Source organism: Bufo gargarizans, chromosome 1 (assembly GCF_014858855.1).
Source record: "Bufo gargarizans isolate SCDJY-AF-19 chromosome 1, ASM1485885v1, whole genome shotgun sequence".
In the NCBI taxonomy this organism is placed as follows: domain Eukaryota; kingdom Metazoa; phylum Chordata; class Amphibia; order Anura; family Bufonidae; genus Bufo; species Bufo gargarizans.
Genome location: NC_058080.1, coordinates 643,191,744 through 643,214,393, shown reverse-complemented (window position 1 = coordinate 643,214,393; position 22,650 = coordinate 643,191,744). Strand labels below are relative to the sequence as shown.

Sequence of the window (22,650 nt, the reverse complement as noted above, 5' to 3'; positions counted from 1 at the left end):
AATCTGAATGATCCTATATAAATGATTTCCATATCTAATATGATTTCACATTTAATTAACTGTGTGGGCTAAGTGGTGGAAAGAATAATGAACATCAAATGTTTATTAATGTATCTGCTTTTTATAGGTTTTACGTCATCGCGGTGCCTTGTCTTTGGTGTTTCTGTTTTGGAGAATAGAATCTGACCTATTTGGAGACTTGGCTTTTACATCTGGCAATGTAACATTTCAAATAGGACAAATGGATGCAAATATTACAGTTTTTGTGTCTCCTGATGATGTTCCGGAACTGGATAAAGATTTTTCCATTGTAATCACTAATGTTTCCAGTGGACGACTGGGGAATTTTACCAGTGCTTCACTTACCATTTTTGCCAATGATGACCCATATGGTCTTTTTATATTTTCCGAACTTAATCGGCCCATGAAAGTTGAGGAAAAAAATATCAATGTTTCTTTAACAGTAAAACGATTAAGTGGACTGATGGGATCGGTCATGGTTTCCTATCAATCTGTTAGGGACTCTGAAACATTTTCATTTTTCCCACCGAATATTGCAAGAGCCACTCAATGGAAAGACTACTGGCCCATCTATGGAAGTATTCTTTTTACATCAAATATCAGTGAAGTCAAGATCTTTCTCCCAATTTTGGATGATAATGATCCGGAAAGATCAGAGTCCCTATTTGTTGAATTATTCAATGTCACATTAGTAGAAAAAATGCAAAGTCGCCCTGGTAAGCTATATTTTCATATATGCTATATACCTTTGCATAGGTTTTATTATTCATTAGATCCGGAATACTTTCTGTAACTAGTATAGAAATGGTCAGGTGAAGGTCCAATGGTAAAGTTGTCATCTTGTTAACATTTCACAAACTATTTAGAACTATTTGCATCATTATTATTATTACTATTATATGTTAGCAGGGAAACCAAACCCTAAATTATTAACCTAAATTAATTCAGACTAGACCTCATAACCCTTAAAGGGGTTGTCTCAACTCGCTGCTAGTAAGGCAAAATGAGACTAACCCCTGACCACCAGACAGCTTGGAAACAGCACAGTGGGCCGGTGCTGCTCTGTTTCAGTAGCTCCCAGTGTAGTGCATGGGAGCTACAAAAACAGCATAGCACAGCAAGCTATACTGTTTCCCTAACTCGGAAAGAGTATAGCTTGCTGGTCTATGCTGTTTCTGCAGCTCCCATGCACTGCAACGGAATCTACAGAAACAGTGTAGCACCGACCCACTGTGCTGTTTCTGGCCACCTTGTGATCAGGGTTTAGTATCATCTCACCTTAGTAACAATTCGATGAGACAACCGCTTTAACTTATTCAGATCTCAGATGAGATCCCTAAGCTCATTCAGACCCTAGACTAGACACACAAACTCATTCAGACCTCAAATCACACCCTTAAAATTATTCAGACCCCAGATCAGACCCCTAAGCCCATTCTAACTCTAACTTAATGCGCCACACCCCTAAACTGATTGCAGCCAGTGGTCAGCACTGGTGTCTTGCGGCACTGAGGTCCTAGGTTTGATTCCAACCAAGGACACCATCTGCATGGAGCAACATCTGTATTTTCTACCTATGTTTGCATGGGTTTCCTCTGAGTATTCCAGTTTCCTCCCACACGTCAAAAGACATACTGATAGAGAAAATAGATTGTGAGCTCCACTGGGAACAGCATGATGATAATGACTGTAAAGTGCTGCGGAATATGTTGGCGCTATATAAGTGAGTAAGATAAGTTCATAGTGCTAATAGTGCTCATTCTTTCCTTCAGTTCTTAATTCCCCCCGCCTTGGATCGAAAAGTGACACGGTCGCACATGTCATTATAAATGCCAGTGATGATGCATTTGGAGTCCTTCAGCTTTCTACCACCTCTGTGCGCATTGCGGAAAGTTATGTTGGGCCAATAATTAACGTCACTAGAACTGGCGGGATGTTTGCTGATGTCTCTGTGAAATTTAAAGCAGTGCCAATAACAGCTACAGCCGGTACGTCCAACCTGATTTGATTCTGCTAACATTTTGCATTCATTCACTATAATATCTCCAAAAGGGTTTTCTTCATTCAGCAAATATTTTATGTCCTCCTTGTCCTTGAGCACTTTGTCAGTGTCGTGCTTGTTACTCCACAGCCAGACCAAGAATAACAGGGTTATAAACACGTCCGTTGTTCAGTGTCTGCATCCGTACCGCAGTTACTAGGAATAAGACTCCCTAGAAATGTTCCTTCCTGATAATTGCCCTGATCATTGACAAATGTAAAAGGGGCTTTTACGTGCTTTTAGGGGTGATTTGTTTCAGTCCTACATTTAATATTGGCCATACACCTCAGATAGCTGTTGGACAAACACTTGTTCAGCTGTCAGCTACTCCTCCTGACCCCACCATGCATGTGCATCCTTGGCCAAACGTGCATGTGTTTTTAATGGGTGGCTTCTTTCTCTTCAGAATGAAAGGACCAAGCATGTTGAAACCCAACATGCATGACCCTTCTTTCCTTTAGTATCCGCCATCAAAGTAAAGTCAGTATTGCCCCATACAAATTTTACATCATTGCCATCTTAAAAATAGGACCATGCATTTCCATGAAAATAACATTTACTGTAACATTTGTAGTATTAATTGTGAAAAAAATATGAAACTAGTGTGGAAACATTGTTATGCCTCTTGCTAGATCATGAGAAAAATTGCTATGTTTAGTTAAGTGGTTTTCCAAGACTGATTTAGGGTTTTTCCGGGATTTTAATATTGATGACCTATCCTCAGGATAGGTCATCAATATCAGACTGGTGGAGGCCCAATACCCCAGCCGATTAGCTTTTTGAAGAGAAGGCCGTGCTCCGAACCTCGGAACCAAATTGAATTCAGTTTCAAGTTTTAAGTGTTTTTTTTCCACTTTTTCCACCTGAAGATAGGTCATGAATATTTAATTCCCGGAAAACCCCTTTAAATACTGATGACTTATCCTCTGGATAGGGCATCAGTATCTGATCAGTGGGGGTCTGAAACCTGGGACCCCTGATGATCAGCTGTCTGAAATGGCAGCAGCACTCGCAGTAGTGCCATGGCCTTCTCGCTGCTTTCCCTAGGCTGAGTGACGTCACGGTCATCGGTCACATGGTCTAGGCACAGCTCAGCCCCATAGAAGTGAATGGAGCTGAGCTGCGATAACCAGCACAGCCTCTGTACAATGTCCTGCTCTGTGCTTGGTGAGCACGGAGAAGACCACGGCGCTCACTAGAGTATCAGTGCCTTCTCAAGCTGCTGATCGGCAAGGGTCCCGGGTTTGGGATCCCCACCTCATAGTCTTACTTGTGAAATAGATGCCTATAGTGATTTGGAGTCTGTACAGTCATAAACCGCTGACATGTACTGGTGTATGGACTCCATTATGGGGCTGCAGTGAATGATGTACAGGCAGGAGACCCTGTACCGATGTGGTATGAAAGGCTTTTAGCAGAGCACATCACTGCTCCTGCCTGCGCTTGCTCCACTTTAGCAGAGTGGAGTTGGCACAGTCTGGCACAGGCACGGGCAGTGATGTATGCCTGTCTGTACAACGTTCACTGTGGTCTGACTGTGGAATCTGTAAGTGCCAAATGTATTATTGGCACTTAAGCTTCAGGGGCCTATTTCGTTAGGAAAATGTGAATAAATAAATAAATAAAGTATAATACAAAAATTATTTTGTGTAATTTAGAATAGTTTTTAATAAAGGTATTTAAAAGTTTAGGTAAATGAAACCAATTCAGTGCGATGTTGCGATATGCTAGCAAAATCCTTGACAGGCTGCAATCCACAACACAACCACTGGGTGCCCAGACATAGATACATATGGGATAGAGATCTCATGATACAATATTGCAAAATCATGTTTTTCTGGACATGTGAAGCCAAGAGGAACAGTAAGGAAGGACATGTTTGAATAAAATAAGCTGAGCTATGCAAATACATTATCTGTTGTCATACTCCATGAGACATGAGTTATTTAGGATGTGTTCATTGCTGTAACATTTTATACTAATTTTATTTAGGTGAAGATTACAGTGTAGCTTCATCAGATGTAGTTTTACTTGAAGGAGAAACAAGCAAAGCGGTGCCAATATATATCATCAATGACATCAACCCTGAAGTGGAAGAGTCATTCCGCGTCATATTGTTAAATGAGACGACGGGGGGAGCATTTGTAGGAGACATAACAGAAGCTATCATAGTTATTGAAGCATCTGATGATCCCTATGGCTCTTTTGGTAAGAGACTTATACATTTTTTGTACATTTTTTTAAAGGGTTATTCCCATCTCGGCTATTAATTCCTTAGATCAGAATGCCCATTGTATGCAGCGTTAGAAGGTGGCCAGGATTAAGAACACGTCTGATCTAGAAGTTCTATGCTGTTTTAGTACCTGCATATTGTATGTCTAGTCAACCACAAGCAGGGTTTCCGAATGTTCAGGAATTCATAGATGGTCCATAACAATAGGGACTTAGTTCAATATTTGTGATTTTTTCTTAAAGTTGGGGAGGCTTGTTCAGGTTATTGTAATTCTAATTATCATGATTTTACAGTTTATAGTTAAATGGGTTTTCTGAGATTTTAATCCTCTTGATAGGTCATCAATATCTGATTAGTGAGGGTCCGACACCTAAGACCCCTGCCGATTAGCTGTTTGAGCAGGCACTGGTGGACCTGTGAGTGCCGCGGTCTTCTCGCAGCTTTTCCTAGGCCAGTGACGTCACGTTCATCTGTTATGTTGTCCAGGTGCAGCTCAGTGAATGGGACAGAGTGCAATGCCAAGCTCAGCTGCTGTACAATGTACAGCACTGTGCCTGGTAAGCACGGAGAAGGCCGCATCGCTCACACTCAAACATCTGATCGGCCGGGGTTCTCGGAGTCTGACCCCCCACTGATCAGATACTGCTGACCTAAGAAAAAAAAAACTTGATTTCAGTGACACAGTTTTTTTAAATGTTTTTATTGTGAAATAAAAGATAAAAATAAGCAACTGATATATAAATTTGATTTTGACATGACTGTACTGACCCATAGAATAAAGGTAATGTCACTTATACCACATGGGTGAATCCTGTAAAAAATGCCTAAAAAACAATGCCAGAATTGCTCGTCTCCTACAGTAAAGGGATCAAAATATCTTATGTAGCCCAAAATGGTACCCATGAAAACTGCAGCTTAAAGCGGTTGTCCGGGTTCAGGCAGCCCCCTGTTATGAGCATCAGAGCATTTCATGCTTCGATGCTCTCCCTTGCCCTGAACTGAATTGCGCAGGACAAGTGCTTTTTCTGTTTATAACAACACACTGCTGGGCGGGGGCTACAGGCTAGGGCAGCACTAAAGCCATATGTTTTGTATTGCCACGTCCGTAACGAACCAGACTACATAAATATCACATTAATTACCCCCTACGGTGAACGCCATAAAAAAAAAAAAGATAAAAAAACCCAGAATTGCTAATTTATTCTCAGTTGCCACCAGATAAAACTTAATAACAACCGATCAAAAAGCGCCATTTGCTCCAAAATTATACCAATGAAGAATACAAGTTCAAAAATCAAGCCCTCACACAACTCCATATAAAGGAAAAGTTATGGGTCTTGGGATGTGGCAAAAAAATGTTTTCTTTAAAGAAGGGTTTTATTGCAAAAAAATAGTAAAACGTAAAAAAAACTATATGCTGTATCACTGTAATCGTACTGACCCAGAGAATAAAGATATTATGTTATTTATACTGAAAAATGAACGCCGTAAAATTTATAACGTAAAAACCTACTGGCAGTATTGCTGTTTTTCAGAAAGAGTTAATAAATGTTAATCAGAAAGTTATGTGTACCCCAAAATGGCACCATTCAAAACTACAACTTGTCCCGCAAAAAACAAGCCCTCATAAACCTTTATAGACGGAAAAATAAAAAAAGATATAACTCTTGGAACGCGACGATGAAAAAAGGAAGAAAAATGCTTGGTCAGTAAGTCCAAACAAGAAAAATTTATGACTTTGAGAATATGCCGACACAAAAAAATAAAATAAAAATTCAAGTTTATTTGTGAGCTAAAGTAAAACATAAAAAATGTATAATTTGTTATCATCATAATCATACTGACCCAGAGAATAAAATTAAATTTATTCTCTTTTTAAAAATGTAGCAGAATTGCTATTTTTTGCCAATCTGTCAAAAAGAGTTAATAAATGTTAATATGTATACCAAAATTAGAAAAAAAAAAACTCTTGATACAACTATGTCAACAGGAAAAAAAAAAATCTGGCTCTTGGAGGGCAGGGATGAAAAAATGAAAAAAAAAAAAAAGCACATCATAAAGTAGAAAATTGTAAGAGGGTAATAGAGGACTGAGCTCTCTCTGCATGTAAGAAGACATTCCAGCATACTCATGTCCGGTTCTAACAATAAAGGACAATTCTTCAGTTTTTCAGGTGACCTCTATCTCTGTAGATGAGCCTGACTTCAATACAGTTCCTGTGAATCTGCCAGTAATTCGGAATGCTGGCACTCTTGGCAATGTTGTAGTTCAATGGGTTGCTACCGTCAATGGAAAGGTCGCCGCAGATGACCTCCGAGTGGCATCTGGTAATATTAGCTTTGCTGCTGGGCAAACTGTTCGGACCTTGTTATTAGAAGTCATGCCAGATAACGTTCCTGAAATTGAAGAGGTGAGCAAATATATATGTGCATCAAGGGGATATCTCTTTAGCTTTTGACTTGACTCATACAGGAAATTTTTATTTGATGGTTAGTTTAAAAGAGGAAATATATACATTGTGTTATGCCTGAGGAAGGGCTTGAGATGGAGTTGCATGGCAAAGATATTCACAGAACATGCAGCTCCCCCCTCATATCCAGCACTAGACTTGGTACAATGTTCAGTTTTGCCCGGAGTTGCATTACCCTCTCACCTTGCTATAATAGTTCTAAACATATTAGTACATTATTTTTCTCAATTATACATAAAACTGACAACAGTGATCCCTCAAGATACAATGACCTCAGGATACAATATTTTCAGCATATAATGGTCTTTTCTGACCCATCGTAAGTTAAAACTATACTCAATATACAATGTCTCAGACTCAGATCCAACCACACAAGGCCACTTCTCCGATATAATAGCGGTATTAGTTGCTAGTTAGCAGCTATTCCTGACTGTTATACAGTATATAAGGTAAGGACTTGTTTTATCTGTCTTAGTTATCTGCTTATTTTTCTTAAATCTTAATGTTTTTTCTTATCTTGGATGACATTTTGGGGTATTGGAACCAATTACTCAACTTACAATGGTTTCAACATACAATGGTTGTCCTGGAACCGATTAATATTGTAACTTGAGGGACATACATTGTATATGTATAAAATATTTACTATAGAAGAAATAAAGGATATGACAAATGACATTGTTTTCCTACTAGGTTATTCTAATACAGCTCACAGGGGCCTCAAATGGAGGAATCATTGGACAGGAAGGAGTGGCTAAAATTATTATTCCACCCAATGACAATCCCTACGGCACCATTTCATTTGACAAGACAGTGTACAAGATTCAGGAACCATTGGAGAAAAGTTATTTTGCAAATATTACCATCAGGAGGAGGTTTGTTCAGCTTTTCTACATATAGTAATCCTAAAAGGATACTTCATTCAGAAAAAGCATTTTTTTTTTTACTTAAAGGCTATGGACATCTTTGTGCACTAAAAATCAATAACCCCATTTCTTACCGTAATGCAGCACATAATACAATTGCACTTGTTTGTTTACTGGTATCAGCTTTGCTTCACACGCTCTGATATGAGTTTTGCTCAGTTCTGTCATCTCCTGTGGATTTCACATTCACCAGCGCAGGCTCTTCTGCCCCGCCCCCACATCCTGTTACATAGCACAGGTAGCAGCCACTTACATATAGGCTGCTGGAACTTGTAAGATTTAATTCCAATCCACAACATGGTGAGTCTTACAGTTTGCTACAACCTGTAATTAGCATATCTATTTCTCACTTTCCATTCTGTAGAAAGTCCATTATTTGTAGACACAATAGATATTTCTGCTGATAATGTTAGTGCAGCGATCTACAGTCAAAACCATGGCGTTATAAACCTGATATAGATCTCATTACTGACAGCTCTCACAACATGCACTCTCTTCTGAATACAGTATTGTGTGCAGTCCACACAGTGGGCGGTCACTTTTCCCACACAGAGTAGTACAGTGTGACGACACATAGAAGTACACAGTCTGGGAGATTTATCAAAACTGGTGTAAAGTAGAATTGGCTTAGCTGCCCATATCAACCAATCAGATTCCACCTTTCATTTTCCAATGAAGCTGTGAAAAATGAAAGGTGGAATCTGATTGATTGCTATGGGCAACTAGGCCAGTTTTACTTTACACCAGTTTGATAAATGACATATATTTATATATATATTTATATATGTCCACACTCTCAAACACTTTATTCACCCCTGTGGTCGCAATGTTTTCAGCTCATTTACAGAGTCTCTTTTCAAGCTATGAGCTAAAACGTTGTGACTAGCGTTGAGTGAACTTGTGTTTCAAGTTTGACGTACAAGGTTCAGGTTATCTAAGAATTCCGTATATAGTAGTAGTAGCGGGCAGGCTCTCTATTTATGGGGTCATAGAAAAACCATTTCATAAGGATATGTTTCTTAAAAACACATTTATTCAATAAAACCAGTAAAAATAACATAAACTTCGATATATGTGGTGCGGTATTCTAGCGGTACGGTAATCTAGCAATGTCTTTGCATTCCGGTATTCTAGCAATGTCTTAACAGCAAGAGTATATGGGCAAAGATAGTAGCATTAAAATAACGGTATAATAATAGCAGTGTCTATGCCAATAGCAGCAATATTCCAACCGTACTGTCTTGAAAGAAATGGCAACAATATTTTGGCAATGTCGGCAACAGTAATGATAAGGTGCAACAGTATTAATAAGGTGCAACAGTAAAAATAAGGTGCAATGTAGTCCAACGCTGGTATTTCCACAATGGGATTATTCCTTAATCCTCTATATGTGGCGGCGTTTGGAGATAGAATCACAGCAGTTCCTCGGTAATTGCAGTTCCTCCGTGACTGCACTATTGCTGGGGTATAAACAGTACTTGATTTGCGAGATAGTTTCTTTCTTATTTCAATTATAATATGCAAATTGATTTACTCACGGTTTGTCTGTCTCCATGTGTGGCGTCCCACAGAGTTTGAGAGAACAGACTTACCTGTATCCCGTTAAGTTTAGAACCTCTGATCGCAGCTGTCATCCACACTTGACGTCCCACATGTTCTGGCGGCGTCTCCGTATCACTCCGGATTCCTCCGCTCGTCTGCAGGTTATTTGTGAATTTGCCTTCTCAGTGCGCTGCCGGCGTTCCACGTGTTGTGAACCGGGAATGGAGTCGGGTAGCTTTAACATATTTTTGTTCCTCTTGGATCGCTCCACTGTAGATATTATTTTGAATAGTGGTATACTTATTCACCAGACATGTTTCTGAGCATAAACTTGCTCCTTCCTTCTAGCTATTAAGACATTGCTAGAATACCGGAATGCAAAGACATTGCTAGATTACCGTACCCCTAGAATACCGCACCACATATATCGAAGTTTATGTTATTTTTACTGGTTTGATTGAATAAATGTGTTTTTAAGAAACATATCCTTATCAAATGGTTTTTCTATGACCCCATAAATAGAGTGCCTGCCCGCTACTACTACTATATACAAAATTAAATTGACAAGGGTGAGTCAACCCGGGTAAGAGCACCTGTTTCCAGTAGTATCAGTGGTGAGCCGCCTTACACATATATTATCTAAGAATTCCGTTATGGATTCTGCTATCACGGACCATAAGGGTCCATTCACACGTCTGCAACTGTTTTGCGGTCCGCAAATTGCGTATCCGCCAAACACGGACTGCACATGGCCGGCACTATGAAAGAAATGCCTATTCTTGTCTGTGGCTGCGGACAAAAATAGGACATGCTCTATTTTTTTTGTGGGGCCACGGAATGGAAGTGCGGATGCGGATAGCACATGGTGGTGCTGTCTGCATCTTTTGCGGCCCCATTGAAAATGAATGGGTCCGCACCCCTTCCGCAAAATAGTGGAACGGATGCGGTCCCATTATGCGAATGTGTGAATGGACTCTTAGTTATGGTCCGTGGTAGCAGAATCCATAATAAATTTCTTACATAACCCGAACCTGAACCTTGTACGCCAAACTTGAAACACAAGTTCGCTCATACCTAGTTTTGACCACAGGGGTGAATAAAGTGTTTTTCTTTTCACTCATTTTTGTTGCCATTTTTTTAAATTCTTATATTGTCCTGGATTTGTTGCCGGATCCATTGGCCTGCACCGCCATATTTATATTTGGCCTGATGTGCTGCAGTTGTTTTATATATTATATATATATACATTTAGGTCCATAAATATTGGGACATCGACACAATTCTAACATTTTTGGCTCTATATACCACCACAATGGATTTGAAATGAAACGAACAAGATGTGCTTTAACTGCAGACTGCCAGCTTTAATATGAGGGTATTTACATCCAAATCAGGTGAACGGTGTATGAATTACAGCAGTTTGCATATGTGCCTCCCACTTGTTAAGGGACCAAAAGTAATGGGACAATTGGCTTCTCAGCTGTTCCATGGCCAGGTGTGTGTTATCCCCTCATTATCCTAATTACAATGAGCAGATAAAAGGTCCAGAGTTCATTTCAAGTCTGCTATTTGCATTTGGAATCTGTTGCTGTCAACTCTCAAGATGATATCCAAAGAGCTGTCACTATCAGTGAAGCAAGCCATCATTAGGCTGAAAAAAACCAAAACAAACCCATCAGAGAGATAGCAAAAACATTAGGCGTGGCCAAAACAACTGTTTGGAACATTCTAAAAAAGAAGGAACGCACCGGTGAGCTCAGCAACACCAAAAAAACAGGAAGACCACAGAAAATAACTGTAGTGGATGACCAAAGAATTCTTTCCCTGGTGAAGAAAAAACCCTTCACAACAGTTGGCCAGATCAAGAACACTCTCCAGGAGGTAGGTGTATGTGTGTCAAAGTCAACAATTAAGAGAAGACTTCACCAGAGTGAATACAGAGGGTCCACCACAAGATGTAAACCATTGGTGAGCCTCAAAAACAGGAAGGCCAGATTAGAGTTTGCCAAATGACATCTAAAAAAGTCTTCACAGTTCTGGAACAACATCCTATGGACAGATGAGACCAAGATCAACTTGTACCAGAGTGATGGGAAGAGAAGAGTATGGAGAAGGAAAGGAACTGCTCATGATCCTAAGCATACCATCTCATCAGTGAAGCATGGTGGTGGTAGTGTCATGGCGTGGGCATGTATGGCTGCCAATGGAACTGGTTCTCTTGTATTTATTTATGATGTGACTGCTGAAAAAAGCAGCAGGATGAATTCTGAAGTGTTTCGGGCAATATTATCTGCTCATATTCAGCCAAATGCTTCAGAACTCATTGGACGGCGCTTCACAGTGCAGATGGACAGTGACCCAAAGCATACTGCAAAAGCAACCAAAGAGTTTTTTAAGGGAAAGAAGTGGAATGTTATGCAATGGCCAAGTCAATCACCTGGCCTGAATCCGATTGAGCATGCATTTCACTTGCTGAAGACAAAACTGAAGGGAAAATGCCCCAAGAACAAGCAGGAACTGAAGACAGTTGCAGTAGAGGCCTGGCAGAGCATCACCAGGGATGAAACCCAGCATCTGGTGATGTCTATGCGTTCCAGACTTCAGGCTGTAATTGACTGCAAAGGATTTTCAACCAAGTATTAAAAAGTGAATGTTTGATTTATGATTATTATTCTGTCCGATTACTTTTGGTCCCTTAACAAGTGGGAGTCACATATGCAAACTGTTGTAATTTTTGCACCGTTCACCTGATTTGGATGTAAATACCCTCAAATTAAAGCTGACAGTCTGCAGTTAAAGCACATCTTGTTAGTTTTATTTCAAATCCATTGTGGTGGTGTATTGTCACCACCAGACATCTGAGAAGCTCTGACAGATGCCTTTCAGAACCTCCTCCTTGAGCTTCCTTTTGTTTTGCTTTCATTTTCTCATCTCGTTAGCCTCTCTCAGCTGTCATGTAGTTGCACTGATTGCATCCCTTTAAATCCCTTCCCAGACTGCTTTACATTGCGGTTTATATTCCTTCCTGGAGTGTGTGCATGCTGATCCTACTTCTGAGTCTTCTACAGATAAGTTTTGTTCATTCATTTGTGTTTTTCTGTTTGCTGGATCCCAGGTGACCCTGACTCCCTCCGTATCAAGTGTAGGGAGCCGGTGGCCGTGTCCCCTCAGTATTATAGGGTGTTCAGGTGTTATACAGTCGAGGTACGAGGATATTCGATCATCTACCATTGGGATTTTTGCATAGGCTGAGCAGTCAGGGAGAGTGCCAGGTCTGTTGCAGGGCTCTCCCTTTTGTTCCTTAGTTTTGGATCCAGTCAGTCGGATATTCATTTTGTGTCTTCTAGTTTCCTGTACACCTTCCGTGACATGTATAGAGCCAAGATTTTTAGAATTGTGTCGATGTCCCAATATTTATGGACCTGACTATGTATATATATATATATATATATATATATATATATATATATGGGTTATTCCTGCAGTATAGAAATCTTTTGATAGAGGTACTTGTGCATTTTGTGTGTGTGTGTGTGTGTGTGTGTATGTACGTACAGTACAGACCAAAAGTTTGGACACACCTTCTCATTCTAAGAGTTTTCTTTATTTTCATGACTATAAAAATTGTAGATTCACACTGAAGGCATCAAAACTATGAATTAACACATGTGGAATTATATACATAACAAAAAAGTGTGAAACAACTGAAAATATGTCATATTCTAGGTTCTTCAAAGTAGCCACCTTTTGCTTTGATTACTGCTTTGCACACTCTTGGCATTCTCTTGATGAGCTTCATCACTATTATTACATACACAGCTCTACCACATGCCCATTACACAGATAGTTTACTATATACACATTGCACACACAGCTCTGCTACATGTCCATTACACAGATAGAACTACTATGTGCACATTACACACAGAAAACTGTACAATAGACTGGTTATACTGACATAGCCCTGCTTTATACACACTTTCCATACATAAAGTACCTCTGCATTCTCCACCAGCACAGTACTACATGGAGCTTGTGTTCCCCTAACTCCTCTGACACACATGGCTGATCACATGACTGTGACATCACCACAGGTCCTGTAACCACAATGTAGTCTGGAGCTGCTCCTGGTGAGAGAGATGTCCGTGAGGAGAGGGGTGGGGCTTCATGTATGCCGGACCTGGCAGGTTCTCATACAGCGCTCCTGACTGGGGGGAGGGGGAGGAGGGAGACAGTGCGCGCTTCCGTGTGCACACAGGAGGAGTTACAGAAAATCCGTCAAATGATGTCAGCCTGCTGTGCATAGGAAGCACAGCAGGCTGTAGAACAAAAATGAAAAAATATAGATCAATAGAACCAATTGGAGAAATTATTTCTCCACAAAATAAATAAATTAGTGTAAAAAAATTGTCCATATCCTTTAATATTCATAAAAAAATATGTTTTGGGACTTTTTGGCTGTTTTTCATTTTCATCTCGTACTAGTACTACACAATTAAGTACAAAATGTTCTTATTTAGTAGTCAACACAAAGTGATAACTCTCCTATATAGATAAGATATTCAATTGTTTATTTTACTGCTGCAAGGGAAAGAGGTTATCTGTTAGTATAATAGTAGTCTAGTAGAATCAGAATAACACTGAACAGCTCTATTGTTCTCTTGATAAAGATGTTCACAGAAGAGCATTGCAGTTATTAGTGTAATGCTCTAATTGAGTCACTCTTACCCTTCCCTCTCTGGTCGTAGTGATGGTCTGACTGAGAAAATTAAGCGAAGCTGTTTGCCGCCCTACAAGTGCAAACAAAGGAAGTAAAAAAAAAAAAAAAAAGGACAGGAAGGTCCCTATATATATATTTTTTTTAATCACACATAGAATATTCACATATAGGCTGGTAATCGGACGTAGCCTATCTTGGACTCATGAAGTGGCAATTTTTTATTTATTTTTTTCATCTCTGCATTTCAAAAAACAAAACTTTTTTAATGTTTTATCAGCTTAGCACTGTGAGGGCTTGTTTTTGCGGGATGAGTTGTATTTTAAATGGCACCATTTTGGAGGGCATTTAAAGTATTGTATAACTGCTCTTATTTTATTTTTTTGGTGGGGGGATGGGGATGGAGGGTTATCCTAAAGGGGTTGTCCGGGCTTTTAATATTCATGACCTATCCTTAGGATAGGTCATCAATATCAAATCAGCGGGGGTCCGACACCCAACACCCCTGCCGATCAGCTGTAAGAGGAGACTGCGTGCAGTGCGCACGTGCTGTCTCCCGCCGCTCTTCCTGTCTGCTGCTGCTGTCTCTGGCGGTGAACAGGAAGAGAAAAGAGAGACGGCACATGCGCACTGCACGCCGTCTCCTCTTACAGCTGATCGGCGGGGTGCAGGTCATCAATATTAAAAGCCCGGACAACACCCTTAAGTGCAATTGTAATTACACAGTAATTCCACAATAGATTTTTGGGTTTAGTTTTTTTTTTGTTATTCACTATGTGTTATAAATGATATGATAACTTTTTTCTACCAAAATTTTATTTATATTTTAATCATTTTTAACTTTTACACAAAGAAAACATCATGTTAATGAGAATCATTTATGTCTGTATTAATGTATTCAAAGGCCTAAAACATTTTATAGTTCTATTAACAGAGTTGTGTTATTTTTTGCAGAGGTCATATATACAGATATTTACTGATATTTTGTGTGTTTTTTTCCTCAGTGGGGGGCGATTTGGCCACGTACAGTTACTATACAGTACTAATGAGTTGGATGTGGTTGGTCTTGCAGTTGAAGAAGGACAGGACATGTTGGCTTATTATGAATCTCCATTCCCAGCAGTCCCATTGGTGTCTTCAAGAATTGCTGTGAATGTATCCTTAGCCAGAGACCCTCTTCAGGCCTGTGCCATCGCATGTCTTAAAAACCAAGTATGCTCCTCTTTTTCTTATAATAATGCCTCCGGCGGTCTTCAGTGTTTCTGGTTAACAGCGCTATCATATCAGCTTGAGAACAGTACACAGTTCTGGACCTATAAGAAGAACGGTACCAGCGTGTCGGTGCTGTTTGGCTCTCAAGCCAGAGCCGGGAGCGATTATGAAGCTGTTACAGGACAGTGGTTCACAATGCAGGAAGGAGAGGAGTTTGCAAATATTACAGTTTCAATACTTACCGACGGTTTGCCAGAATTAGATGAGCAATTCCTTGTGTCAATTCTCAAAGTCAGGTTGCTGGACATTTCTGTCAGCGTAAAGAATCAGCCAACAATAGGTCAGCCAAACACATCAGTGGTGGTGATCATGATGAATGGAGATGCCTTTGGCGTGTTTGCCATTTACAGTCGAAGTCCAAATGCCACTGATGGGGGGCACTATGTGGAAGTACAAGAACAACCGCATACAATGGTCCAGCTGGTAATAGAGCGCCGAGAAGGCAGTCTAGGACAAGTGATGGTTGAGTGGGGTGTCATTGGAGGAACTGCATCCATAAATGAAGATTTTATAGCAGATGGAGGACTGTTAGTCTTCACTGAAGGTACAGTTCTTATTCTTTATAAATGCAGATTAGGGGTATCAGACATGTTCTGTGTTCTAGTACTGTATTTAAAAGGATTATCTGGGACTTGAGAATTGATGGCCTGTCCTTTGCATAGGCCATCAATATTAGATTAGTGGGGGTTTGACTCTTGACAGCCCTGCCGATCATCTAGAGGAGCCATGGCGCTCAACTTCATTGTGTACCATGCACAGCTCCTTAGATGAAGTTGTGGCTGTGCCTGGTATTACATCTCAGTCTCATTCATTTGACTGAGGTGAAGCTGTGGTGAAATGTAATACAAGATACAGCTGCTATGAAGAGTACAGAGCTGTGCCTGGTAGACAATGAAGAGGAGCGCCACTGATCAGCTGATCAGCAGTGGTGCTGGTAGTCTGATCTAATATTGAAGGCCTATCCTAAAGGGGATCTGTCAGCAGTCTTATGCTGCATTTTTCCAACTGAATCAGTTGCAGAGGGGACAGAGAAAGCCAGGAGTTCATAAATATTCAGGACTCATCGTCATGTGCTGGAGCTGTTCAATAACTAATTGTAGCAAAATGGCTCGGTCAAAGTGACCCAGCATTTTGCTAAGGAGATCTGGTACTAGTAAAATGGGTGAAAGATTCCTTTTAAAGGTACACCATCAATTTTAAAGTCCCGGATAATCTTTTCTTACTTACTGTTATGTTGATACTGATTATTGGATCATCTGTGATTGCCAGAGATCACTTTAGTGCTCTATGCAGCATTTGGAGGCGCCACAGTGCTGATTTAGCATTGTGTCCACTTCACTGCTATGCCATCCCTTTATAAAATGTTAACAACCCTTTAATATCAGTGTGTTTTAGGTTAGCTTGTTAACAGTACCAGGCTGCAGGATTCTGGGAGCATTCTGCATTAAATTCCTTGAAGTATTATGGTATATAGTTTTATCAGATATTGGTGACTTCATCTTGATCATGGTATTGTTTTGGCAGGTGAAACAAGCAAAATGGTAACGGTTATGATATTGGATGATACAAACCCTGAGGACAGTGAAAGCATTGTAGTTGGGCTGACGCATACTGAAGGAGGAAGCCGTATTCTTCCTAGCTCCAACACAGTCACCATCGTCGTTTTGCCAAATGATAATGTTGCTGGCAGGATTGGTTTTCAAACAGCATCAAGGTCGGTCATTGGTCGGGAAGGTAAGTTCTGTTTGAGTTCTCACATATGTAAGGAGGCATAAGGCTGTATTCACAAGCTGTGGCCTCTCTAACATGGCATAAGGTTAGGTTTTAATACATTCAGGAGATCCATTCTCCCATGCATCTCTTTAGATCAGGAGGAGGATTGGATCTTGGGTCACAGGAATGGGAAACATTTCCTAATATTTCCTTTGAGAATGTTTCCCCTCTCCTTTGTGCCATGATCTAATCCTCATTTCATTTTAAACAGATTTCACAAATGTGATGAGAACCTCTCCGTAAACTTCAGTACTCGACAGACTTGCACCCTCAGTCATCTCAACCATTATCCAACTATTATCTTAGATTGACCTGAATATGCTTTACATTTACTGTGTAATATTGCAGGTGAAAAACTGCAGTTCCATGTGTTACGGACTCCACCTGGACGAGGCAATGTGACTGTTCAATGGAAAATTATCGGACACCATTTAGAGCTGAACTTTGGAAACAGTACAGGATTTATTTTCTTCCCAGATGTAAGTGTAGGGAAAATGTCTGCCTGTTTTAATACAAAAACACTGTTGTTAAAAAATATTAGTGTGAATGAGGTCCTAAAGGAAAAAAAAAACCATGCCTGATGTAGCACAGGGCTGCTATACAATACACAGGCCATGGCCAGGATTTAGTGTTATTTTTGGATTAAACAGACCATACTGTCCATCCTGCATCATGTTTAACATGTTTATGAGCTTTTTGTTTGGTATGTACCAGGTAGACAAATTAAGTATGGCAGAAACTGGATGGCAGTTATAGAGTTACTTGGAATATGTATCTGTAGTGCCCTGGAGCAAGGGTACTTTGGACTGTGGACATTTGTGGGCATTTCCCCATATTGTTTAAAGCCATCAGCTCACTTCTTTATTGCACTTTGAAGGCTTAACTTGCACTGTGATTTATGCTGTTGTGTGCACTTATACTGTTTCATATTGTTGAAGTGCATTTATATGTTTATTGTAATATATCCTGTTTATTTGCACTATATATTACACTATAGCTGCATTGCACTGTGTAACACACAGCCAGCTAATACTGACAGACTTTAAAACATTCTACCAGTGCAAAATTTTGGAGGGAAAAACAGACAAACTGACCTTCTGACTGTCTGATTCAGCTCTGTTGTTTATGTCTGAAGACTTGCCTGGAAAAACTGCTAAACTGCTTAGTCTTTCCATATACTTGCATTAAAACTCTGTACAAGTCTATAATAGACAGAAATTGTAACAATGTTTTTGTTTAAGCTGTGCTTCTCTACTCCACCCCTCCCACTAGAAAATGTTAGTCCAGCTAGAAACTGTATATAAGGAGAGCAGTCAGAGACCCTAGTTGTCTGCAGGTAGATACCAGTGCTTAATAGGAGAGACTTTGCCAGACTGCATGAGTGACCAAAAGAAGACACTGAGACTGGGATACTCTGCCAGAGATCCTGGGTCACCAGCCCTGTGACCAGGGAGCTAACCGGACGACTGAGCTACAGATGGACAGATAGCTTAGGCCTTTCTTCAGCAGAAAACTTTTTTTCTGCCTAGGAGGAGACTGGAGAAGCCAGCGCAGTGCCATTGCTGTATTGTTTTGCACTTGAGTTCCTCCAGTAAAGAAGCACCCTGGTTTAATGCAGACCCTGACTCTCTAAACTTATTTCCCATTGGGGTGCGAAATACCTTACCATCCTTTCCAGAGAGCAGCAACATGTGGTGACACCTCAAAAGTATCTGGGGGAACGAGCAAAGTGTTGGGGCCACCTCAAACCCGGCTACTGCATATCCAAGAAGTCTTTATAACGTGATATATATTTTTTTTTGCATATTTAGGCCACTAGAGATGAACTCTTGCTCTACCAGTACAACAGTTTCATTTTAAGGGCTCATTCAGACTGCCATATTTCTGGCTCTGTATTCATTCTGCAATGGGTGTGGACACATTCATGTCAATATAAAGACTGTCCTATTCTTGTCCGCAATCGGCAAAATGCGGAACACACACGGCCAGTATCCTTGTTTTGCAGACCGCAAAAACTGATACGGTCGTGTGAATGAACCCTAAGGACTAGATACAACCAGAGACTGCCTTCATATTGATTGTTAAGTTTCCTTAAACTCAGAATTGAAAGGAGCGTTTTTTTGGATTAAAGTTATGGCTGTCCATGCAGCATGAAACATGTCTAGAATATACAATCCCTTGAAAATGAACACAAATAATTGTATATTTACATTCTAAGTAATAAAAATGAGATGACACATATTTTACTGCTTATGTCTAGGGGACACTGAACACAAGTTTTACTGTTCATCTGCTAGATGATCAGATTCCCGAGGAGAGAGAAGAGTATCAAATTGTCCTACACAATGCCATAACTCAAGGTAAAAAATGTAATAATGAAACATTTTATGTAAAGAAATGTTCCTGAGTCTACCATAGGTATTGCTGTTGTACTTGTTATGCTGCCCCCCGCTGTACTTTTTGTTTGCTACCAGAACATCCATCTAATGCATGGCAATATTCAACTGCAATATCTAAGGATCATTTTTTTCAAATATTTCATGTAAGAAATGATATTGTGTGTGATCTAACAGATCAGTAGATTAACAGATTAATAATGGGACTGCCTTTAAGGGTTTTGCTCGTTCTTTTACAGTTTTATTGCCTGTAGTTATATTGCCTTAGAAGTGTTTAATACACTTCTCTAAGGTTCAGTAATATTTGTAGTTCCTTACACGTGTAGATCCTGGAGCCATAAAATGTAAGAATGACACCATATTACAAAATGTACTGTTGGCCCCCTGGAATTTTAGGTTTACATGTTTGCGGTGCATAATGTCATCCACATTTTTGCATTGATTTGGTAAAGAGCAAATGCCGCCTGCAGCAATTACTATACTCTTGTGTCACTGACTTTTGTATCAGGTATTTCAGGCCCTGGTGCGGCTGTTCTTGATGAACAAGGATATGAAGCAGTACTTACTGTGGAAGCCAGCGATGAGCCACATGGACTGCTAAATTTTGCTCCCTCTTCAAGGACTGTGCTAACTCAAGAAGCAAATAAAACCATTCAGCTATTTATCAATCGAGAATATGGATCCTTAGGTTGGTCTAAAGTGACAAAATAATTGTAGGAACATGTAAATTTCATAATTTCAGTCTGGATTAGGGATGAGCGAACACAAACTTTACAGGTTCGGGTGGTGTATAAATTCTGTTATGGATTCCGTTATAACGGATTATCATGGAATTTGTAGACGGAATGCAAAACGGAAGCCTTTAAGAGGAATTCAGTTTTGATCCATCATAATAGAAGTCTATGGCCAAGCATAACGTATCTGTTTTTTTTCCATTATGCAGGACTTTGTTTTTCGTCCTGCATAACGGAAACCAGGCGGATCCGTTATGCTTGGCCATAGACCTCTATTATGATGGATCAAAACTGAATTCCTCTTAAAGGCTTCCATTATACAAATTCCATCTACGAATTCCATTATATTCCGTTATAATGGAATGTGTACACCACCCAAACCCCGAACCTGTAAAGTTCGGGTTCGCTCATCCCTAGTCAATAGAGATAAAATTGATTAATAGAAATCACATAGGTGGATTTTACTTTGCCCTAACGGGGTTTCATAATCATTATTTTTTTTTTTATCTGCACAAAGTACCTCAAACACTGCATATTTTCCTCATTCACTTGTTTTTCCTTTCCCTTTCCTCTGCCTCCTATCAGGGTGTTTACATGCAGAACGTCCCATTTTCTCAGCTTCCTGCTGGATTGTCTAACCAAACCCAGCATGCTTTGCTCTCTAATGTATTACATGGCTTGCTCTGTCTAACTAATATAGAGAGGGGAGGTGTAAGTGGTGTGACTACTGCAAAGCAAGAGCAAGACTTGAGAAACATTACAGAGCAAAGCATGCTGGGTTTAGTTAGAAAACGGAGCAGGAAGCTGAGGAAACAGGAAGTTCTGCATGTACACATCCTGCCGAGATGAAACGATGCAGAAAACAGGAATGAAAGTGTTGAACTGTTCTTACAAAAACAAGTATATGGGGCAAAAATATGCAGATAAAAAATAATTAATTCTGAAACCAGAGAGCGCCTTTCATTGTTCTTATTCCTTAAATATCCCAGTACCTATCTTTCCATTTGTGAACCCCAACATTTGAATCAAATGACGCTGCTTTCATAGTGTTTGAGAAATGTATCGAATAGCCCACTTGGTCAATAATAGCATGTTGTCCGTGTTGTTTGAAATATCTGTGTTTTACTTTGTGCACTTGTCAGGAGATATCAATGTCACTTACACCACATCTGTGACGCATGCCCCGAATGAGACCAGTATGCTCCCAGCAGAACCAGGCCTCGACTACATCGGCACATCTGGATCTCTGATCATTTTAGATGGGCAAACAACTGCGGCCATTAATGTGACTATTTTAGAGGTAAGGTTATGTTGACTTTACTTAAGTTACAGTGTAAGATAAGAGCATATAGGAAGTGATCACATACTGTACTGCAGCCTTCCTGTAGTTTAACACAAGTGACTCAGTCAGTCTTGTCAAGTAGCTTTCAGTGAATCTAGCCACAAATTCCACATTGCATTATCGCCAAATTGACAAAAACCGTATGTATGTTCTTTTTTCCCTTAGGATGATATACCCGAACTCCAGGAGTACATCTTAGTTACTCTAGTGTCTGTGGACCTGACTGTGAAGGTAGTGACAACCTCCCCTCCACGCCTAGGTATTGCTTTATAATATAACAGAGATCCTGTGTTTTATGAAATTCTTGCACTTTTCTTGCACTATCACTGTTTTTATGGAAACCTCTCCTGGAGGCCTCCAGTTTGGAGGACTATTATCTTGAGATAGGGAACAAGCAAATTTACCCAAAAGAAACATAGGGGATAGGAGATAAGTGTTAGATCGGTGGGAGTCATGCACCATTCATGCACTTCTGGCTGTTGAGGACAGGGGTTTGCTGCAGCAATCACATATAAATGGCAGATGACTGCTGTTGGCCCAGCAAGAATCAGTGCGTCGAGCACCAGAACGAAGGCACAGAAGCGGCAGAGCATTTAAACGGTGAGTGTGGGTTTTTCTTCATTTCATACAGCCCTGTGCTCTTTGCCACTTACAAAGAAATCATGGAAAACCCCTTTAAAGAAAATATATTACCCAAAATGTTATCTACTAGTTAAAACCTGATAGAGACACATATCCTTTTTTCTAATCTGTTAAAATTTTCTGATTAGACTTTTTTATTTTATTTCCTGAACATGATTATGGGGGTGGCCAACGTGCCTGAGCAGTTCTTAACCGCATTTAGAAAGCATTAAGAAAACTGCTTTGTGGCAGCCCCATGGTCCATAGACACAATGGTCAGGAGGGGACCTCATTGACTTCTATGGGAGAGTTTTCTAGACATGCTCTGTGACCTGTGCAGAGGTCATTGTACAAGGAAAGGATAGATAAGCTCTGACAATCACCTATTGTGAATGGTGGATCCTGTCTTATCTATACACAGAGGTGATATTGTTAGAGGCAGGATTAGAATGACAGATAAGCAGATAACTGCAGTAAAGTGATCTGTACAGACCAAGAAGTGGCGCCTATTATTAAGCTTAGTGGACAGTACGAAAACTGAAGGATTTTATGTTTTTTTTTA

General features: G+C 40.0%; 1 protein-coding gene across 1 annotated transcript in view; it reads left to right on the top strand.

Moving 5' to 3' along the window:
• Window positions 1–22,650, top strand: part of ADGRV1 (adhesion G protein-coupled receptor V1) — a 522,269-nt gene that overhangs the window by 137,506 nt on the left and 362,113 nt on the right. The window contains 12 exon segments of the mRNA XM_044282697.1: window positions 128–737; window positions 1,794–2,009; window positions 4,055–4,270; window positions 6,461–6,705; window positions 7,459–7,640; window positions 14,955–15,766; window positions 16,747–16,956; window positions 17,344–17,474; window positions 19,256–19,355; window positions 19,900–20,079; window positions 21,268–21,425; window positions 21,633–21,726. Of these exon segments, the coding sequence (XP_044138632.1) occupies window positions 128–737; window positions 1,794–2,009; window positions 4,055–4,270; window positions 6,461–6,705; window positions 7,459–7,640; window positions 14,955–15,766; window positions 16,747–16,956; window positions 17,344–17,474; window positions 19,256–19,355; window positions 19,900–20,079; window positions 21,268–21,425; window positions 21,633–21,726 (3,154 nt within the window).